Source organism: Elephas maximus, chromosome 1 (assembly GCF_024166365.1).
Source record: "Elephas maximus indicus isolate mEleMax1 chromosome 1, mEleMax1 primary haplotype, whole genome shotgun sequence".
NCBI classification, from domain to species: Eukaryota; Metazoa; Chordata; class Mammalia; order Proboscidea; family Elephantidae; genus Elephas; species Elephas maximus.
Window position 1 is genome coordinate 207,934,717 of NC_064819.1, and position 21,737 is coordinate 207,956,453.

The 21,737-nt window shown below is 42.2% G+C and overlaps 1 protein-coding gene across 2 annotated transcripts in view; it reads left to right on the top strand.

The window, feature by feature from the left end:
* The first annotated feature begins 3,503 nt into the window (after positions 1–3,503).
* The window catches only part of ARFGEF3 (ARFGEF family member 3), a 165,692-nt gene continuing 147,458 nt past the window's right edge, over positions 3,504–21,737 (top strand). For both annotated transcript variants that reach the window (XM_049901986.1, XM_049901992.1), the window contains exons 1-2: positions 3,504–3,678; positions 12,535–12,586. In XM_049901986.1, coding sequence (XP_049757943.1) covers positions 3,594–3,678; positions 12,535–12,586 — 137 coding nt within the window. In that variant the 5' untranslated portion in view covers positions 3,504–3,593. The remainder of the gene's footprint in view (positions 3,679–12,534; positions 12,587–21,737) is intronic.

Sequence of the window (21,737 nt, forward strand, 5' to 3'; positions counted from 1 at the left end):
GGAAGACCTGTTAATGCAACTATTATTCAAATTTATATACCAACCACTAATGCCAAAGATGAAGGAATTAAAGATTTTTACCAACTTCTCCAGTCTGAAAGTGATTAAACATGCAATCAGGATGCATTGATAATTACTGGTGATTGGAATGCGAAAGTTGGAAACAAAGAAAGATCTGTAGTTGGAAAATATGGCCTTGGTGATAGAAATGATGCCAGAGATTGCATGACTGAATTTTGCAAGACCGATGATTTATTCACTAGAAATGCTTTTTTTCAGCAACATAAATGGCGACTATGTACGTAGACCTTACCGGATGGAATACACAGGAATCAAATAGGCTACATCTGTAGAAAAAGACAAAGGAGAAGCTCAGTAACATCAGTGAGAATAAGTCTGGGAGCCGACTGTGGAAGAGACCATCAACTGCTCTTACGCAAGTTCAAGTTGTAGCAGAAGAAAATTAAAACAAGTCCATAATAGCCAAAGTACAGCCCTGAATATATCCTACCTGAATTTGGAGACCATCTCAAGAATAGATTTGACGAGTTGAACACTAATGACTGAAGATCAGACTAGTTGCAGAATGACATCAAGTACATTATACATGAAGAAATCAAAAGGTCATTAAATAGACATGAAAGAATGAAGAGATCAAAATGGATGTCAGAACAGACGCTGAAACTTGCTCTTGAATGTAGACCAGCTAAAGCAAATGGAAGAAATGATAAAGTAAAAAAAACTGAATGGAAGATTTTAAAGGAGGCCCAAGAAGACAAAATATTTTAATGAAATGTGCAAAGACCTGGAGTTAGAAAACCAAAAGGGAAGAATACACTTGGCATTTCTCAAGCTGAAAAAACTAAAGAAAAAAATTCTAGCCTCGAGTTGCAACAGTGGAGGATTCTATGGGCAAAATGCTTACAACCACAGGAAACATCAAAAGCAGATGGAAGGAATATATAGTGTCATTGTGCCAAAAAGAATTGGTCAACATTCATCCATTTCAGGAGGTAGTATACTATCATGAACCAACAGTAATGAAGGAAGAAGTCCAACCTATATTGGAGGCATTCACAGAAAACAAGGCTCTAGGAATTGACAGAATACCAATTGAGATGTTTCAACAAAGGGATGCAGCGCTGGAGGTGCTCACTCATCTCTGCCAAGGAATTTGGAAGAGAGTTACCAGGCCAACACTGGAAGAGATCATATTTGTGTCCATTCCAATGAAAGATGATCCAACAGAATGCAGAAATTATCGAACAGTGTCATTAATATCACACACATGTAAAATTTTGCTCAAGATAATTCAAAAGTGGTTGCAGGAAACCGCCAGAAATTCAACCTGGATTCAGAAGAGGACGTGGAAGGAGGGATATCATTGCTGATGTCCGATGGGTCTTGGTTGGAAGCAGAAAATACCAGAAAGATGTTTACGTGTTTTATTGACTATGCAAAGGCATCCAACTGTGTGGATCACAACAAATTATGGATAACACTGCAAAAAATGGGGATTCCAGAACACTTCGTTGTGCTCATGAGGAACCTGTGCATAGACCAAGAGTCAGTCATTCATACAGAACAAGGGAATGCTGCATGGTTTAAATTCAGGAAAGGTGTGTGTCAGAGTCGTATCCTTTTCCACACTTATTCAATCTGTATACTGAGCAAATAGTCTAAGAAGCTAGACTGTATTAAGAACTCAGCATCAGGATCAGAGGGAGGAGAACTCATTAAAATCTGCAATATTCAGATGTTACAACCTTGCTTGCTGAAAGTGAAGAGGACTTGAAAGCACTTACTAATGAAGATCAGCGGTTACACCTTCAGTATGGATTACACAAAAGCTGACTGCCACATCTTTCTCCCATGGAGAGGCTGGTGGGTTCAAACCACCGAACTTTTGGTTAGCAGCTGAGCACTTAACCACTATGCTACCGGGGCTCCTTCTGTAAAGACTAAAGCCAAGAAAACCCTGTGGAGCAGTCCTATCATAACACATGAGGTCACCATGAATTGGAATAGACTTGAGGGCAATGGATTCTCTTCAACTTAGAGAATGGGGCCACTATACTTCCTTCCATTTTCTTAAGCTAAAAAAAAAAAAAAAAAAACTCAAAGTTATTCCATATGCTACCACTCTCCCTCCCCCCCGTTCTTAAATCCTACTGTTTCTCTCCCTAAATAAATTTTCATTTATTCCATTCCCACCTACCACAGCCTAGTTCATTTCCACATCACTGCAGAATCTTCTTACTGTCCTCCCAGCTGCCATTCTGTTTCTGCTACACTTCCTCACTACCACTCCAGTAAAATTTCTAAAGAAAAATGAACACAGCTATATCTTTCTCTGCTTAAAATCCTTTCTTGGCTCTCCATCACAGAGCCAACAGCCTTCCCAGACAGGACCACTGTGTTCCTCTCCCTCTTTCCTCTCTCTCCTTCCTCCAGCAGCCATCCCAAAGCCTCCATCAGATTGAAACATTTGAAGTTACTGAAACCCAGAGTGCTTTCTCAAGATTTGAGGCTCTCGCTCACACCTCATCCTCTCCCAGGACCGTCCATATCCCAACCACCCACATCGTGTCCCAGGTTCAGCCCTGGGGCTCTTTGTCACTCCTCTTCCTAAGATAGCCCCTGTGTGCCCCCTTTTTTCAAGGGAAAATAATTCAGCACAGAAGGGAGAGTGGAGAGGGGAAGGGAGGAAACGAGAAAAGAGAGAGGAAGAGAAGAAGAAAGAGGGAGAAGTAGAGAAGGGAGTTTTAAAGAGAGGGTAGGGGATTTGGATCCGGAGGGAATTCTGAGTCCAGCGCTTGATGGCTTGGGAAAGTAACTCAGTCCCTCTGGTACTGGTTTTCTTGTCCATACAATGGGAATACTAACAGTAACACCACATCCACACTAGTGTTGAATACGTGCTTGTAAGCTTCCTGCGGGCCGGGTCACAGTATGTTGAATTCTGTATCGCCCGCGCCTGGCACAGAGCCTGGCACAGGAAGTGGCCCATTAGAGCTGTTCACTCAAAAGAAAACGCACGAATTTTCTCCTTCGGGGAAAACAGGATGCAGCGGGCGTGGCACGTCTACGGTGCTGGAGGCTCCGAGCCGGGCTGGGGGGGCCGGGTGCCGGTTAGCGCGGGGCGGGGAGCCCGCCGGCGAGGCCTCTCCTCGCGCGCCTTCCCGCGGCCGCCCGGACGCTGCTGGCCGCGCATCCCGGCGGCGGTCCGGCCCCCTCTCCCGTTGGGAAATCCGCCTCCACCTTGCCGGGGGGCTTCCGTGCCCTCTGGGCGCGCCGCGCGGGGCGGGGTCAGCGGCCTCGGCCTCCGGCGCCCAGCCCGCGGCCGCTCGGGGTACACCTGACCCGGCGCCGGGCTGGCGGGCGGGGACCGGGGCGGGGCGCAGGGCTGACGTGGCCCGCGCTGCATGGAGCGGCCGTGATTCATCAGCAGCCGCGGCGGCGGCGGCGGCGGGATGGGGGCGAGCGCAGTGGCCGCCTAGGCGCCGAGGGTCAGGCAGCGGCGGCGGCGTCCCCGACCCTGCCTCGCGCGCACTCCTCTCCCGGGCGACGGCCCGGCCCCTGCGAAGGTCAAGATGGAAGAGATCCTGAGGAAGCTGCAGAAGGAAGCGTCGGGGAGCAAGTACAAAGCCATCAAGGAGAGCTGCACCTGGGCCCTGGGTAAGCGCGCCGAGGGAAGCTGGGCACCTGCCGCCTGGCCCGGCGCCAGAGGGCCGGCGGGTAGGGGACACGGCCCTGTGTGTTTGGAGCGTTCGCTGAGTGTCGTGGATGCATTCCGCGAAATTGCGAGTGGCCTCAGTGAATTGATGTGGGATGTGAGAATCTTGGCTCAGGCGTTGACATCCACCCGCCTCCTTTCTGCTTTCTTTCCCTTTCCCCAAACCTTAACCGGGAACCGCTGTCCTCCCCGCCAGACAGTCCCTCCTCCCGGTCCCCAGCACAGTGGAAGCCCAGGCTGGTGCCAGACCAGGGGCCTGATTCGAAGCTCCTGTCGGGAAGAGGGAAGTTGAACCGTCAACCCTTATTTCTTCTGGAAACACTGGCGTATATAACTGGCAAGGAATGGTTTATTTAATTTGATTTTCCTTATAGGGACCAGCTTGTTTAGTATCAGCTTTAATGATTCTTGTACATGAAAAATAACATACGACAGGATTGTGTTACCGCCTCAATTCTGTTGTGGTCTGCCCTTCAGACAGGTGGCATTTTAGATTTGTGAGCTATACCACCATAGAAATAAGTTTCAGGTGGCAAATTTTTGTTTTCCATCAGACTCGGGTTGCAAAACTCAACGGGGAAGAAAAGGGAAAGGCATTTCAATTAGGTGAGAATTTGGTCAGTTAAAATTGTCTGGATGGGAATGGAAAGAGATCAGGAACACACCGGGGCAATAATGGTGCTAAAAAGGAAAAACCAGAGCAGCTCTGCAGGTCCCATTGCTAGCCCAAGTCTGCACCTGATTGATTCCTCAGTTGCCACTCAATTAAAAAATATGGTTGAATCCTCCTCCCCTCAGCCAAGAACAATCAGTGCTTATCATGAGGGTGTGCTCTGGAGCAGCCAAAGAAGAGAGAGAAGTGCTTTTAGCAGGCTTTTCACTAAATGCAGAGTGCTGAGGGTGGTTAATATTAGAAGGTCTGAATCCATATGTTTGGACGCGTGTACAGACATTCATAGCAACATCGTTTTTTTTTACACCTGTGTATAGCGTCACAAAATATGGATATTGTCTAGGAAGTTTACCTGGTAGGTAGGGCCAGAACTTGATGGTTTTAGTTTAGGTTAAAGAGAAATGGACCATTTATGTAAGTGAGCAGAAAGGCTCTTAAAGCCACAGTACTGTTAAAATTGCCATTGTCATTCAGAGTGATTCTGAGCTAGATCCCTAACTGCTTCTAATGAAGGGTCACAGATGCCTGGATAACATAATAAAGCAGCTGCGCACTAAACATGCCATTCCTTGTATTCTTTATTATTTTCCTTCGAGTTAAACAAATTTAGATTGACGGGGAGGAGAGGAGTAACCTAGTGTTTTTAATACAGGCAGTCCCTGGATTACAAACGAGATCAGTTCCTGTGTCTTTAAGTTGAATTTGTAGGTAAGTCAGATCAGGTGCATATGATTCTTATTTAGCCTTGCTTAAGTGCAAGAAAAGTCTTGAAGCTTTTTTAATGATATAAAAGCTGCGCGTGCAGCAGGTGAAGGTAATGAATTTGTTGCGAGTAGGGGTTCAGTCATTTCCAAGTGAGGGCAAATTTACATAACATTGAAGGGCAAGTATGGATTGTCCATAAGTTCGGCATTCATAACCCGGGGACTTACTATACATTTGAATTTTGATACTCAACCTCTTAAACTGTGATGCTGGTGAGTTTAGGTCCTTGAAAACCACCCTGAAAGGCCAGAACTGAGGTGGATTATGGGAGTGGAGCCTGGAGTCCACAAACCTAGTTGTAACAGTAGGCATTTGCTTCCCAGTGACTGTTCTGTAGTTAGCAAGAGGAGACATAATTGCATGAAGCCATAAAATAACCGTGCAAGGCACTTATTATGTAAGTTGGAATGTGCAACCAGGAAAACAGCTTAAGGAAGGAGGGATGGATGTGGGGTCAGGGGTGTGGGGGGATTAGTGTGAGCTAGTGGAGCTTCTGAAGTAGATTTGACTTCAAGAATGGATAAGCTGTGGATTCCTTGCTTCCTTCATTTAAGAAACATTTATTAAGAGTGCCCCTGCACTGAGCAGTGGGGATATACAGGTGAATAAGATGCCTCCTCCCTATGAGGAGTTTGGTAGAAGGGTATGTTGGAGGGAGACAAAGGCACGGCGATATAGTTTCCCTCCTCCCACGCCAGACTGTGTTCTACTATAAAACACTTGTTACTCCCCAACCTCCATAATTTCCTTGTAGATTGAAGTGTAAATTCCTTAGAATACCCTTCAGAATCTCACCCTGGCCTTTTTTCTTCTCTCTCCCCGACCGAGGACTCAACCGTCTATAGTAACAGTCAGCTACAGTGCCCTCTTCAACACAGAATGTCCAACACACTTCTCTGCCTTGGCTCAAGCTAGTCCCTCTGAGGGGAATGCCCTTTCCAGACTCACAGGTTCTTCTATGCCTCAAGGCCCAGCCCACATAGGAAACAGTCCTTGAGCCGCTCAGTAGAATCGGTTACTTCTCTGAGCTCAGAGCCCTGTCCTGATTGACTTCCTTGGAACACCTATTAACTTTGGGTTATAGTTGGTTGTGTGAACTGCTGTTCTTGTAGGGGCAGGATAATTGAGGAATATGTTGATTGCAAAGGGAACAAAAACCCATTCAAACTGACTTAAAATAGAGAATTTACTAACTCCATTAATTATAACTATAACACGTAGTTGTATACCCGCTATCGCTACTTGCTGCCATCGAGTCGATTCCGACTCATAGCAACCCTAAAGGACAGAGTAGAACTGCCCCATAGGTTTTCCAAGGAGCGCCTGCTGGATTTGAACTGGTGACCTTTTGGTTAGCAGCCATAGCTCTTAACCACTATGCCACCAAGGTTTCCATGTAGTTATATTAAACTGTAGTTATATATAACATTTTATTAGATAACCAAAAACACGAAACCTGTTGCTGTCAAGTTGATTCCGACTCATAGTGACCCTATAGGACAGAGTAGAACTGTCCCGTAGAGTTTCCATGGAGTGGCTGGTGGATTTGAACTGCCAGCCCTTTGGTTAGCAGCCAAATGCTTAACCACTATGCCACCAGGGCTCTTGCTTTATAACATTAACTATAATATATACAGGAAGGGCTAGCTGCAGGTGCAGTTTGATTCAGGTATTATATAGCATTCCAGGGACCTTGCTGTTCTCTCTCCAGGTTGACCTTTCCATACACTCTGCACAGGCCTCCACATCTTTGGGTTTATGAATCACCACACTGAGATTGTCTCAGAAGAGAGATGATCAGCATTTAGACCATCACAGGAGAGGAGCCATCACAACATACAGCTCTAGAGTGGAGCTCTTCCAGTCACTTCTGCCCAATCCTGGGTTTCACTCGTTGTCTCTTTGTCTTAATGAATATGTGCCTATTCCAGAATCAGTCCTGTAATCAAGGAGTAGAATGAGCTAACTGGCTTAGGCCTATACCAGGAACCCCACTGATATCCTAGAACTAGGGAAGAATGTTTTTTTCAAAGGAAAATTAGGATATTGTATCAGAAAGTGGAGGAGTAGCTACTGCTAAACCAAAACAATGAAGGTCAGCCGTGCAGATGTGAGCTTTTTGAGCTTCTTTCTGGCTTCCACACCTAGAGTATGATAGGCAGATGTTGAGTAAATAAATCAAGACCTCCATGACTTGTTTGGGTTTTAAATGGTATTCCTCTTTTTTCTTTTTGTAAAAGGTTTGTATGTTCATTTTAGAATATTGAAAAATAGAGCAGCATATAGAAAACATAAGAATCACCCATAATATTACCACCCAGAAATAATACTGTTGACATTTTGAGGTATTTCCCTTCTATAAAGAGTGATACCATAAATTGCATATTATCTTTGCTTTTAACTTTAGCATTTTCTTCTATATCATTAATTCTTTGAAAGTTTTTTTTTTTTTTTTTTTTAATGGCTGCGTAATAACTGAAAGAAGCATGTATGTATCTTTTCTATATTTTGGGCTATTTAGGTTGTTGGATTTCTTTCTTTTTTTTTTTTTTTTGGTAAGTGAGGATATGATCTGACTAGGGAGTAGAAAAAGGAGAAGTAGGCTGGGGTGTCAACGTGTGGAGAGCCTGAAAGAATGACTTCATCCTTGAAAAACTGGCAATCCTGGAGGCTTGAGAGCTGGGAAGTGACAGGATGAAATAGAATGGCAGAATGTTAAACATATCCTCATTTTTAAAACGTCTAGTATTTTACATATATTAGGGCACTTATGTAGAATGTATTTGGAAAAAAGGGAGAGAATTAGAGGCAGGATCACCCAGTAGGGGAAGAAGATCTCAATCTAAACAGTCTTCCTTCTTTCTACCTACCTGTCTTCTTTCAGCCACTGCTTTTGTTACCATACAACCAAACTTCTTAATAAGTGTACTGATTGTGTCCATGTCACTTTCCACTCACTATTCAACCTATTCTGATCTGACTTTTACTTCCATCATTCCACCAACTCTCAATGAAGAATAACATAGCTAGCCTTCAATCCATAAGACTTTTCTCACACCTATCTTACAGGTCTGCTCGTTGGTACTTTACCTTGGCTTGGCCTCTTGAAGTGTGGAATCACCTTGCAGAATGCAATTTGGCCCTTGTTCTTAGTTCTGTCTAGCCAGACAAACATCTTAGACTAATGAGTGGGGGCTGACCAGACTCAGAGGGATCACTTGGGGGTCCAATGTTGGCTAAATTCCAGGAGCTGTGATAGTACTCTGTCATGGCTATGTAGTGGGGCCAATAAGAGCCCTGAGCCCTAAGGCTCAGATAAGCTTCCTTGCTGATGACCATACATGGAAATGGGTAGCATGTCCCTCTTTAGGACAAGGAAGGTTCATGCTGGGATCCCTCCCAGACCTCACCTCCCAGACCTCACTCTGTTTCTGTTCTTTTTGGTTAAATTAAATCTGTAGCTGTAAGTGTGGTGTACTCTCTGTGAATTCTGTGAGTCATCCCAGTGAATTGTCGAACCCACAGGTTCAGTGAGAGCCAGCAGGAGCTGGCATCTGCCTGTTTGGCAGTCTGAAAGACAGTGTCCTTCTAATTTGTGAGCTCTGACGTAGCCCCAGGTGGCTAGGGTCAGAGAGAGAGGATGCCCTGTGAACAGCTGACAATGAGGATGAAAAATTGTGAAGGTGAGGACTGGATCCATCTCCATAATTTGGGGATTGAATTCATGCTGGTCCTTACCACACAGTTAGCAATGAAGGTGGAGTTTACCCACTTTGCCCCTTGCTTAGTGCCACACCTGGCCATTTCTTCTCTGGCTCCTTTCTCAGCTCTAGTTCCTCTCTCAGCCTTAAATGTGTGATTTCCTCAAGGGCAGCACTGGGTCCTTTTCTCTACTCCCAGCCCTATTGGAGTTGAACACATCCACACCCACAACTTCACTTATGTTTATGAGATGGTGATGCCCACATTTATATCACTAGTCCACACTTGTGCTCTGATAGCCAAAGCCCAATGCAGCTATCTACTCAGTTTCTCTGCTTGAATGACTCAGAGGCACTGAAGATGAACAAGGCCAAAAGTGACCTTGTGGTCTTCTCCCACCCCTACCTCACCCAAACCTGGTTCACCTTGTGTTCCTGTATGATCAGTTGGTACCATTGCCTGTCTAGTTGCATAAGCCTGAAACCTAGAGTCATCCTTGGTACATTTCTGTAATTCATTATCACACGTTGTCTGTCATGCAGGTTCTGCTCATTTTTACCCCCTAAATATATCTCATACCCAACCACTTTGCTTTAACCTCTGTTGCTAGCTCTCTAGTCTAAGCTACCTTCCTTTCTTATGTGGACAGTTTCCTAACTGGTCCTTCCTTATCTACTCTAGACTTTTTCAAATTATTTTCTAAGCTGTACCAGCTTGGAAGCCAAAATCTGATCATGACATTGCCATGTGAAGGCACGGAATGGCTTCCCATTAGGTTGAAGACTATAGTCCTTAATGTGTTCTGCCAAGCCCTGCATGCTCTGGCTCCTTCCTGCCTCCCTGGCTTCATCCTGCACTATGCTCACCCTTACTCTCTGAACTCCAGCCACACTGACCTTTCTTTAGCTGACATGTGCTGTCCTCCCTCCAATTTCATTAACTTATCAAATTCCAAGTGAGCATTTCTTGTGTGCCATGCATCGTTCTAGGTGCCATGCATACCGTAGTGAGCAAAACAGGCAAAACGATTCTTTCCTGCCTTCATGGAGTATACAGACTCTTGGAGGGATGACAACTTAGGTAGTGATAAGATCTAGAGGGAAAACATAAAGCAGTGAAGGGAGATGGGAAGCTCCTGGAGGAAGTGGGGATTACAATTTAAAATAGGGTGTTCAGGCAAGGCCTCACTAAAAGAATGGCATTTAAGCAATGAACCGAAGGAGGTAAGGGAGCAAGTCGTGCAGATATCTTGGTACAGAGCATTCCAGATAGAGGGAGAAAATGCAAAGGCTATGAGGCAGGAAGTACCTGGTAAGTTCAGGAAAGACCAAGGTGTCCACATGGCTGGAGTCAGCTAAACAAGGAAAGAGAAGTAGGAGATGAGTGTCTAGATCATGAAGGCCCTTATCCTCTCTAAGGATTCTGGCTTTTGTTTTAAGTGAGATGGGGAGAGTTTGGAGTGGAGAAAAGACATGCTCAGACTTGGGTCTTGATAGGATCTCTAAGCTACTATGTTGAGAAGAGACTGAAACTGCAGGCAGCAAGGGAAGAAGCAGGGAGCCCAGAAAGGAGGATATTGCATATCATCGAGGTGAGAAAAGGTGGCGACTTGGACCAGAGTAGCAGCTATAGACTGGGTGAGAATGGTTGGGGTTCTTGACGTAATTTGAATTTATTATTCTCTCTACTTGTATTGCCCCTTTCTTAATTAACATCTAATTATTCTTCAGATCTCACCACACCCTGCAGGAAGCCATGACACCAAAACCCACAGTAGTATCTTCTTTTATACCAAAAACCCAAACCTGTTGCCATCGAGTCGATTCCGACTCATAGTGACCCTATAGGACAGAGTAGAACTGCCCATTAGGGTTTCCAAGGAGCTGCTGGTAGATTCTAACTGCTGATCTTCGGGCTAGCAGCCTGAGCTCTTAACCACTATGCCAGCTGATGCTCTGAACTTTTCCTTTATGGTGTTTATAACAGTTTGAAACTAAACTATACGCTCCATGAGTTCAGGCACCATTTCTTTCCTCAGTGTCTGGCCCAATATTTAGCCAATGAATCAAGGAAAGGAGACAGGAACTGACACTGACATCTAAGGACTACATCAGGCTCTTTATGTTTGTTATTTCACCAGCTCCTCATAAAAACCCAATGAGATGGATTTTATTGCCCTCTTTTTGGATATGAAGGAACAGAAGGTTACAGAGGATAAGGGAGTCTCCCCCAAATCCCACAGGGTCACATGCTAGTTTGGAGCCGGAAATTGAACCCAGTTCTCTCTGTTTTCTCCTTGGTACTTACATGGTATTCTCTCCCCAGTTACTATTCCCTCAGATAGGTGACTATTGGAAAGCTGTAGTCCTTTCTCTGCTTGCCTTTTGGGTACTCTTCTCCTTGGGTTCTATCCTTATCTCCATATCTTGGGGGTGTCCTCCACTGGCCAGTCTTTCTGTGTGTGGGCTCATTGTGGCTGCTAGTCAATTGTTTTCTGTCTTTGCTCTTTCTTAGCATTTGTAGAGCTGGGCACTGTAACGTGTCCTGAGTTGGTCATAAGCCCCTCTGCCTGGTAAGGAAAACCATGATGATTTGATTTTTCAGTGTCAGAATCCCCTTTTGAGGAGCAGCATCAACTTGTCCTGAACAATGGTCCTTGCCCAGTGAACTGCTGGACTGAGCTAACCTATGTGCCTTTTGAGCTATTCATGGTACCTGCATCTCAGGACTTCATTGTCGTGCCATCCTGTCTCATCTTAAGGATATCTCAGTCCTTCCCCCTCCTCCCTTGGCCTTGTGGCAACAGTACCTCTGACTTGGCTGAGCACATCTTTCTGTTTTGCTGATTAATTGTCTTGCTGACACACATTGCTTTGGCCCATTGGTAACAACAGACCCAGACCTGTCTATCCCACTTTGGCCTCTTACTCTGGAGCTGCAGAGATACATTTGTTCTCCAGTGATCCCTCTGGTTTCTGGCAAGGTAGGAAGAGAGATTTTTCTTTCGCCAAGGAGAATAGTTCAAATTGATAGGACTTGTTGACTCCAAGTGGTGAAGAGAGGAAATAGTCAACCCAAATTTGATCTGAGAAACGGGAGACAAGTTGGAGATATTGGAACAGAATAACTTTTTCGTAGAGAATAGTGTGCTTTTCATGATCTGTACAACTGGAGGCATCAGTAGTGTGAATAATCTACAATCCAGGCTGGATTAATGCTATTTGGGGGTGAGCTGCTGAATCAGTATCCCTAACTACAGTGTGATTTAACAAAGTTATTATTTAAGGATATTGAAAGAGTAAATTCAAGGAAACAGCTTTCCTTTCTCTATTTTTATTGTGATATAAAGTATTTTAGCCAGATTTAACTAGATTAAATTGACATTCGGGTTCAGGTTAGGAACGTAACTGTAGGGAAATGTCCTAATTTTTAACTTTTACCTTCCAATAGTGAAGCAAGACCTGGGGAAGTCACTGAGGCTAGCAAAGAAGGATTTTTAATTATGGATGACTTGTGTGCAGATAACTGAGAGTTGCTTAATTTATAATTGTTGGAATTTCTGGGGTAAGAGAAACTAAGAGTGACACTCACTGTTCATGGAGTCTTGATTTATTTTTAACTCTTGATCTATTTTTAACTCTTTCCTCTTCTTTTTCAGAAACCCTGGGTGGTCTGGATACCATTGTCAAGATTCCTCCCCACTTGCTGAGGTAGGGAGACTGAGCTGTATAATAATGTGGAGGTAAAAATTGCCCACAGTGTTTTGCTGAAGGCCCAGATAATCTTGTTGGTTTACAGCATCTTACTTGCAGGTTGATGGTTATTTTACATCCGTGAGCTGTGTTATTTCTTGAGGTTCCCTTGGTGTGAACCTGATGACATTGACTTCTCACTCTGTGGAGTAAATGTAGTGATCCAAAGGAATGACCTATGGAAGTCAGCAGTGAAAGGATGAAAACAGTCAAGGAAAGGCTGACTAAAACCTAGCTGAGGGAGTGGGCAGTGTGGGTCTTCCCCATTGAGAGTTAGACAACAGCGTCCCCTCTGAAGGGCTGTAGCTCTACACCACGCAAGGTGGGTTTAGGCTCTTCCTGGCCCCCTGGCTGAGCACTGTCTGCTGGGCACAAACTCTGTAGCCACAGGCAGCCACCGAGGCAGTGAACCTATTTCCCCACCTTCCTACTGCTTTTACTTCCCTTCTGTAAGAGAAACATATGCTCTTTCTGGAAAATTTGGAAAGAACAAAAGATACAAAAATAGAAAGTTGTCCACAATTATACCAAAGATAACCACTAAAGAGAGCTTAATTGATTTTCTTACCAGTCTTTTTTTCACACGCACATACGTTTTTACAAATTAACATGAAATTTTATATACAAGTTTATTTCCTGCTTGTTTTTTAAGCAATACCTTATGAAGAACATTTTCTAGTGTGAATGTATATTCTTCAAATTAAAAAAAAAAAAATTACATGGCTGTAGCATAACTTAAACCAAAAAAACCAAACCCAGTGCTGTCGAGTAGATTCCAACTCATAGTGACCCTATAGGACAGAATATAAGTGCCCCATAGAGTTTCCAAGGAGCGCCCGGCGGATTCAAACTGCCGACCCTTTGGTTAGCAGCACTTAACCACTACACCACTAGGGTTTCCGTAGCATAACTTACTCAGTGGTTTTCCTGGTGAATGTTTGGATTGCTTTCAGGTTTTTCTTTGAGTTTATGAAAGATTGCATTTACAGTCCTTCCTTGGGTATACTTTTATATTGTCATGGCATTAGGATATATTCAATTTCTTTTCTCATTTAAATAAGAGTTAATGTTTCTGTCTTTAAAATTCATTGCCTCTCCTATAGTATCTGTTAGAGGCTTATATATTATAAGGGATTTAATGTATAAATAAACTGAGTGTATCTGTGTGTAAAGCTTATAAATGGAGAGAATATCTTACAACAACATACTTGTCTAGGGGAGGGGTGTTGCAGCTGGGCTATCAGTACACATGGGGAAATATGGAGACTCGCCAGGATATACAAAGACATGGGTAGTTTAACGGAATCAATTTCTCATCCCCAGCTTCCAGGGTACCCTTTCCTAAAACGGATTTGCTTCAAAACAGATTTTGCCACATCTCCTTTTCCATCACCCCTCTCCTGCTTACCAAAAAAAAAGGACAGCTCTTCACCATTCCAAATCTTACTGTGGTGTGTTGTTCTGGAGTGCAAAAATCTCTTCGAACCAACAAAGGGCTATGGAAAAATGCTTATAAGGACTGGGCACAAATCTTTTTGCAAGGCAGGTGGGTTTCACTTCTTGGCTTTCAGCAAAACTGGATGATCTAATCTAGTTTTCAGACGATAGACAATAAATATATTTTGGTGATAGGTCTTCATTCCCTTCTTGTTTACGTGAACAAGATTTCTTTGTGCTTGAATTTATAAATGTGAAAAAAAATGTAATTGATGATAAACTTACTATAGCAATAAGTAAGCATTCATAGATGTGAGCTGAGGAAAAATAATACCTATCCATTTCTCTAGAAATGCATTTATAATAAAAGTAACCTTCCATATTAAATATATTAACATTCTGATACAAAATTATTAATGTTGTTTGGATCGGTTGCGTACATTAGTAATCATAGCTCAGACCAGAAGAAAATTGAATACTTTTGAGTCTTATGATCACAGGAAATTAAAAAGAAAGAAAAACAAAACAATTTTACTTTCTACACATTTTTGTTGTAGAGAAGACATAATAGGAAGATCAATACAAGTCGTTCAAGCATTAAAACATCGAGGAAAAAATTCTGTGGGGAGAGTGGAGTGGAAATTAGAGTTCAAGGAGAAAATAGAACAGTGTACTGCTTTTTATTGTTAAAGGTGGTTTTCAAATTACTGTGGTATTTAAATTTTATTAAAAAAAAGAGTCAAACCTATTGCCATTGGGTCAGTTTTGACTCATAGTGACCCTGTAGCATAGAGTAGAACTGCTCCGAAGCGTTTCCAAGCTGACTGCCACATCTTTTCTCCCGCAGGGCAGCTGGTGGATTTGAACCAAAAACCCTTCAGTTAGCTGAGTGCTTAACCACTCAGCTACCAGAGCCCCAATAATAGTTTGATACACTATTTCATTTTATTATTAGAGAAGTGATATATTGAGGAGATATACAATAATGAGTTTTTTTTTTCCCTTTCTTGGAATCAGTCTTCCTTTAATCTTAGGATTTGTCTTTGTCTTTGTTTTTTTTAATTGTGTAGAAATATATGCAACAAAGCACTTGCCATTTCAACCATTTTTGCAAGTATGATACAGAGGCGTCATTTACATTCCCCAGGTTGTACAACCATCACCACTATCCATTTCCAAATTTTTCCATCACCCTTAACAGAAACTCAGTGCCCCCTAAGTCTCAGCTTCCGCTCTCCCCCTCCCACCTGCCCCTGAGAACCACTAATAAACCTTGGTCTCTATGCGTTTGCCTGTTCTCTTCCAGTCGTTTTAAATCCAGAGTGCACATACTGTGTCCCGTCATTACATTTAACATGGCACCTGTCTATAGTTACAGCACCTGTTCAGAAAAATGTAGCACATGTGAGAGAATTCAGATGTGTTAATTATTTTTAATTACATTTAGTATAGAAGAAAGAAACCAAGTTCATAAACTACCACATTCTCAGGAGTTTGTATTCAGATTTGGTTTCCATTTCTGTTACATAATTACCTAGAAGGGAAGATTTGCAGATATTTTTATTATTGTTTGTTTTGGAAAGAGCTACAGGAAATAATTCAAAATTTCAAATACTTCTGTTGTGTTGGTTTCCCTATTTTTTGCCATTGATTGATTACTTTTCATGTTAAATAAATTAACATTCTGATGAACAATTACTACCCACCTCCCCAGCATTCCGCAGATTTTTTTTTTTATTATTACTTTTTTTTATTTTTATTTTTAATAACTTTTATTAAGCTTCAAGTGAACGTTTACAAATCCAATCAGTCTGTCACATATAAGTTTACATACATCTCACTCCCTACTCCCACTTGCTCTCCCCCTCTTGAGTCAGCCCTTTCAGTCTCTCCTTTCTTGACAATTTTGCCGGCTTCCCTCTCTCTCTATCCTCCCATCCCCCCTCCAGACAAGAGTTGCCAACACAATCTCAAGTGTCCACCTGATATAATTAGCTCACTGTTCATCAGCATCTCTCTCCCACCCGCTGACCAGTCCCTTTCATTTCTGATGAGTTGTCTTCGGGGATGGTTCCTGTCCTGTGTCAACTGAAGGTCTGGGAAGCATGGCCGCCGGGATTCCTCCAGTCTCAGTCAGACCATTAAGTTTGGTCTTTTTATGAGAATTTGGGGTCTGTATCCCACTGATCTCCTGCTCCCTCAGGGGTCCTCGGCTGTGCTCCCTGTCAGGGCAGTCATCGATTGTGGCCGGGCACCAACTAGTTCTTCTGGTCTCAGGATGATGTAGGTCTCTGGTTCATGTGGCCCTTTCTGTCTCTTGGGCTCTTAGTTGTCGTGTGGCCTTGGTGTTCTTCATTTTCCTTTGCTCCACGTGGGTTGAGACCAATTGCTGCATCTTAGATGGCCGCTTGTTAGCATTTAAGACCCCAGACGCCACATTTCAAAGTGGGATGCAGAATGATTTCATAATAGAATTATTTTGCCAATTGACTTAGAAGTCCCCGCAAACCATGTTCCCCAGACCCCCGCACTTGCTCCGCTGACCTTTGAAGCATTCATTTTATCCCGGAAACTTCTTTGCTTTTGGTCCAGTCCAATTGAGCTGACCTTCCATGTATTGAGTGTTGTCTTTCCCTTCACCTAAAGCAGTTCTTATCTACTGATTAATCAATAAAAAACCCTCTCCCACCCTCCCTCCCTCCCCCCCCCGTAACCACAAAAGTATGTGTTCTTCTCAGGTTTACTATTTCTCAAGATCTTATAATAGTGGTCTTATACAATATTTGTCCTTTTGCCTCTGACTAATTTCACTCAGCATAATGCCTTCCAGGTTCCTCCATGTTATGAAATGTTTCAGAGATTTGTCACTGTTCTTTATCGATGCGTAGTATTCCATTGTGTGAGTATACCACAATTTATTTACCCATTCATCCGTTGAGGGACACCTTGGTTGCTTCCAACTTTTTGCTATTGTAAACAGAGCTGCAATAAACATGGGTGTGCATATATCTGTTTGTATGAAGGCTCTTGTATCTCTAGGGTATATTCCTAGGAGTGGGATTTCTGGGTTGTATGGTAGTTCTATTTCTAACTGTTTAAGATAACGCCAGGTAGATTTCCAAAGTGGTTGTACCATTTTACATTCCCACCAGCAGTGTATGAGAGTTCCAATCTCTCCGCAGCCTCTCCAACATTTATTATTTTGTGTTTTTTGGATTAATGCCAGCCTTGCTGGTGTGAGATGGAATCTCATCGTAGTTTTAATTTGCATTTCTCTAATGGCTAATGATCGAGAGTATTTTCTCATGTGTCTGTTGGCTGCCTGAATATCTTCTTTAGTGAAATGTGTGTTCATATCCTTTGCCCACTTCTTGATTGGGTTGTTTGTCTTTTTGTGGTTGAGTTTTGACAGAATCATTTGGATTTTAGAGATCAGGCGCTGGTCTGAGATGTCATAGCTGAAAATTCTTTCCCAGTCTGTAGGTGGTCTTTTTACTCTTTTGGAGAAGTCTCTAGATGAGCATAGGTGTTTGATTTTTAGGAGCTCCCAGTTATCGGGTTTCTCTTCATCATTTTTGGTAATGTTTTGTATTCTGTTTATACCTTGTATTAGGGCTCCTAGCGTTGTCCCAATTTTTTCTTCCATGATCTTTATCGTTTTAGTCTTTATGTTTAGGTCTTTGATCCACTTGGAGTTAGTTTTTGTGCATGGTGTGAGGTATGGGTCCTGTTTCATTTTTTTGCAAAGGGATATCCAGTTATGCCAGCACCATTTGTTAAAAAGGCTATCTTTTCCCCAGTTAATTGACACTGGTCCTTTGTCAAATATCAGCTGCTCATACGTGGATGGATCTATGTCTGGGTTCTCAATTCTGTTCCATTGGTCTATGTGTCTGTTGTTGTACCAATACCAGGCTGTTTTGACTACTGTGGCTGTATAATAGGTTCTGAAGTCAGGTAAGGTGAGGCCTCCCACTTTCTTCTTCTTTTTCAGTAATGCTTTGCTTATCCGGGGCTTCTTTCCCTTCCATATGAAATTAGTGATTTGTTTCTCTATCCCCTTAAAATATGACATTGGAATTTGGATCGGAAGTGCATTAAATGTATAGATGGCTTTTGGTAGAATAGACATTTTTACTATGTTAAGTCTTCCTATCCATGAGCAGGGTATGTTTTTCCACTTAAGTATGTCCTTTTGAATTTCTTGTAGTAGAGCTTTGTAGTTTTCTTTGTATAGGTCTTTTACATCCTTGGTAAGATTTATTCCTAAGTATCTTATCTTCTTGGGGGCTACTGTGAATGGTATTGATTTGGTTATTTCCTCTTCGGTGTGATTTTTGTATGTTTATTTTATAACCTGAGACTCTGCCAAACTCTTCTATTAGTTTCAGTAGTTTTCTGGAGGATTCCTTAGGGTTTTCTGTGTATATCATCATGTCATCTGCAAATAGTGATAACTTTACTTCTTCCTTGCCAATCCGGATACCTTTTATTTCTTTGTCTAGCCTAATTGCCCTGGCTAAGACTTCCAACACGAAGTTGAATAAGAGCGGTGATAAAGGGCATCCTTGTCTGGTTCCCGTTCTCAAGGGAAATGCTTTCAGGTTCTCTCCATTTAGAGTGATATTGGCTGTTGGCTTTGCATAGATGCCCTTTATTATGTTGAGGAATTTTCCTTCAATTCCTATTTTGGTAAGAGTTATTATCATGAATGGGTGTTGGACTTTGTCAAATGCCTTTTCTGCATCAATTGATAAGATCATGTGGTTTTTGTCTTTTGTTTTATTTATGTTATGGATTACATTAATGGTTTTTCTGATATTAAACCAGCCTTGCATACCTGGTATAAATCCCACTTGATTGTGGTGAATTATTTTTTTGATATGTTGTTGAATTCTATTGGCTAGAATTTTGTTGAGGATTTTTGCATCAATGTTCATGAGGGATATAGGTCTATAATTTTCTTTTTTTGTAATGTCTTTACCTGGTTTTGGTATTAGGGAGATGGTGGCTTCATAGAATGAGTTGGGTAGTATTCCGTCATTTTCTATGCTTGGAATACCTTTAGTAGTAGTGGTGTTAACTCTTCTCTGAAAGTTTGGTAGAACTCTGCAGTGAAGCCGTCCGGGCCAGGGCTTTTTTTTTGTTGGGAGTTTTTTGATTACCGTTTCAATCTCTTTTTTTGTTAGAATGTGTTAGTTTAGGTAGGTAGTGTTTTTCCAGGAATTCATCCATTTCTTCTAGGTTTGCAAATTTGTTAGAGTACAATTTTTCATAATAATCTGAAATGATTCTTTTAATTTCATTTGGTTCTGTTGTGATGTGGTCCTTCTCATTTCTTATTCTGGTTATTTGTTTTCTTTCCTGTATTTCTTTAGTCAGTCTAGCCAAGGGTTTATCAATTTTGTTAATTTTTTCAAAGAACCAGCTTTTGGCTTTGTTAATTCTTTCAATTGTTTTTCTGTTCTCTAATTCATTTAGTTCAGCTCTAATTTTTATTATTTGTTTTCTTCTGGTGCCTGATGGATTCTTTTGTTGCTCACTTTCTATTTGTTCAAGTTGTAGGGACAATTCTCTGATTTTGGCTCTTTCTTCTTTTTGTATGTGTGCATTTATTGATATAAATTGGCCTCTGAGCACTGCTTTTGCTGTGTCCCAGAGGTTTTGATAGGAAGTATTTTCATTCTCGTTGCTTTCTATGAATTTCCTTATTCCCTCCTTGATGTCTTCTATAACCCAGTCTTTTTTCAGGAGGGTATTGTTCATTTTCCAAGTATTTGATTTATTTTCCCTCGTTTTTCTGTTATTGATCTCTAGTTTTATTGCCTTGTGGTCTGAGAAGATGCTTTGTAATATTTCGATGTTTTGGACTCTGCAAAGGTTTGTTTTATGACCTAATATGTGGTCTATTCTAGAGAATGTTCCATGTGCGCTAGAAAAAAAAGTATATTTTGCAGCAGTTGGGTGGAGAGTTCTGTATAAGTCAATGAGGTCAAGTTGGTTGATTGTTTTAATTAGATCTTCCGTGTCTCTGTTGAGCTTCTTACTGGATGTCCTGTCCTTTTCCGAAAGTGGTGTGTTGAAGTCTCCTACTATAATTGTGGAGGTATCTATCTCGCTTTTCAATTCTGTTAAAATTTGATTTATGTATCTTGCAGCCCTGTCATTGGGTGCATAAATATTTAATATGGTTATGTCTTCCTGATCAATTGTCCCTTTTATCATTATATAGTGTCCTTCTTTATCCTTTGTGGTGGATTTAAGTCTAAAGTCTATTTTGTCAGAAATTAATATTGCTACTCCTCTTCTTTTTTGCTTATTGTTTGCTTGATATACTTTTTTCCATCCTTTGAGTTTTAGTTTGTTTGTGTCTCTAAGTCTAAGGTGTGTCTCTTGTAGGCAGCATATAGATGGATCGTGTTTCTTTATCTTTTTTTTTTTTTTTTACTAAGGATCTTGGTTTCTGTTTTGCTTTAAGCAGAACCTTGGTGGCGTAGACCATTAGGGAAATGGGCTGTTACCCATGTCCAAGGCCATGTTCAAAAAGTCAGTCGTCGTCTTCTCCCCTCACCACCATACCTAGAACACCCCCTCCCATTTGTATTAGGATTTTACAAGGCCACACCCCTCTTACCACCTGGGGAGATCTTGTGAGTTGAAATACACTACAGCACAGGTCTTGTCATGGGTTCTCTTCCTTATACGAAAGCTTAGAGCAAAAATATCAGGTCTGGAGATGTGTGGTTAGAAACCCAATGCTTGCCTTTTATATGGGGCAATAAAATATTAGGCGAACATTTTCTGAGCTGTTTTCTTCTTCAGGATCATCCACTGTGTGTCTCATAATGTACAGCCTTTCTCACTTCCTCATCCTACTTCTAAGCCTGAGCTTAGGCCTCCTGACATCCTTCCTCACCCTCCCAGGTAGAAGTGACCCTTCTCTCCTTTGTGCCCTCACCATGCTGGAGCTTATTAACTAGGTTGTCACTTGTTTTAAGGGTTCTGTTCTTAGACCCTGTTCTGAAGCAGCTCATCTATGTGGATTATTTGTCTTCACATTCCCTAGCTCAGTGCCCTATAAATGTTTGTAGGATGGAACCTCCTCTCCAAACTTTTTATCACATGTCCCAGGGGCCTGTACCCTCACTTTCTAGATTCCTGGACAACACAGTATTTTCAAGAACCCATGCCAGAGTAGAATCTCCACTTTGGCAATAGAACTACTAATATGTCATTAACTAAAAGGGCAGGTCCCAAGAACAGACCCAGAAGCACACTACCCAATTTATCAACCTCACCTGGAGCAGACTTACATCCCTCACCCTCTACTCAACCAAAGCCCTGACTATCCTAACTAATGTCTATTAGATTTGGGGCTGCTGGTAGCAGTAAATCAGAACCCTAATCAATGTTCTGTGTCATCGGATACTGGATATTCAAGGGTTTCAACCCTCATTAGGTTCCCATGAGGAGTCCTTGGGCCACCTGGAAGAGGCATGCTGTCTGCTTTCTCCCCACCCCCATGTGAATTTCACTTGAAGTATTTCTGTTGTAAAGAACTGAAGAGCTTCCACCATCTCCCTGCCCACCAGGATTATCCCTTCCTTCAAACCCAAATGGCATACAGTAAGAATGGTCTAGATGAGATAAAACTGTTAAGGAAATCCTCAAG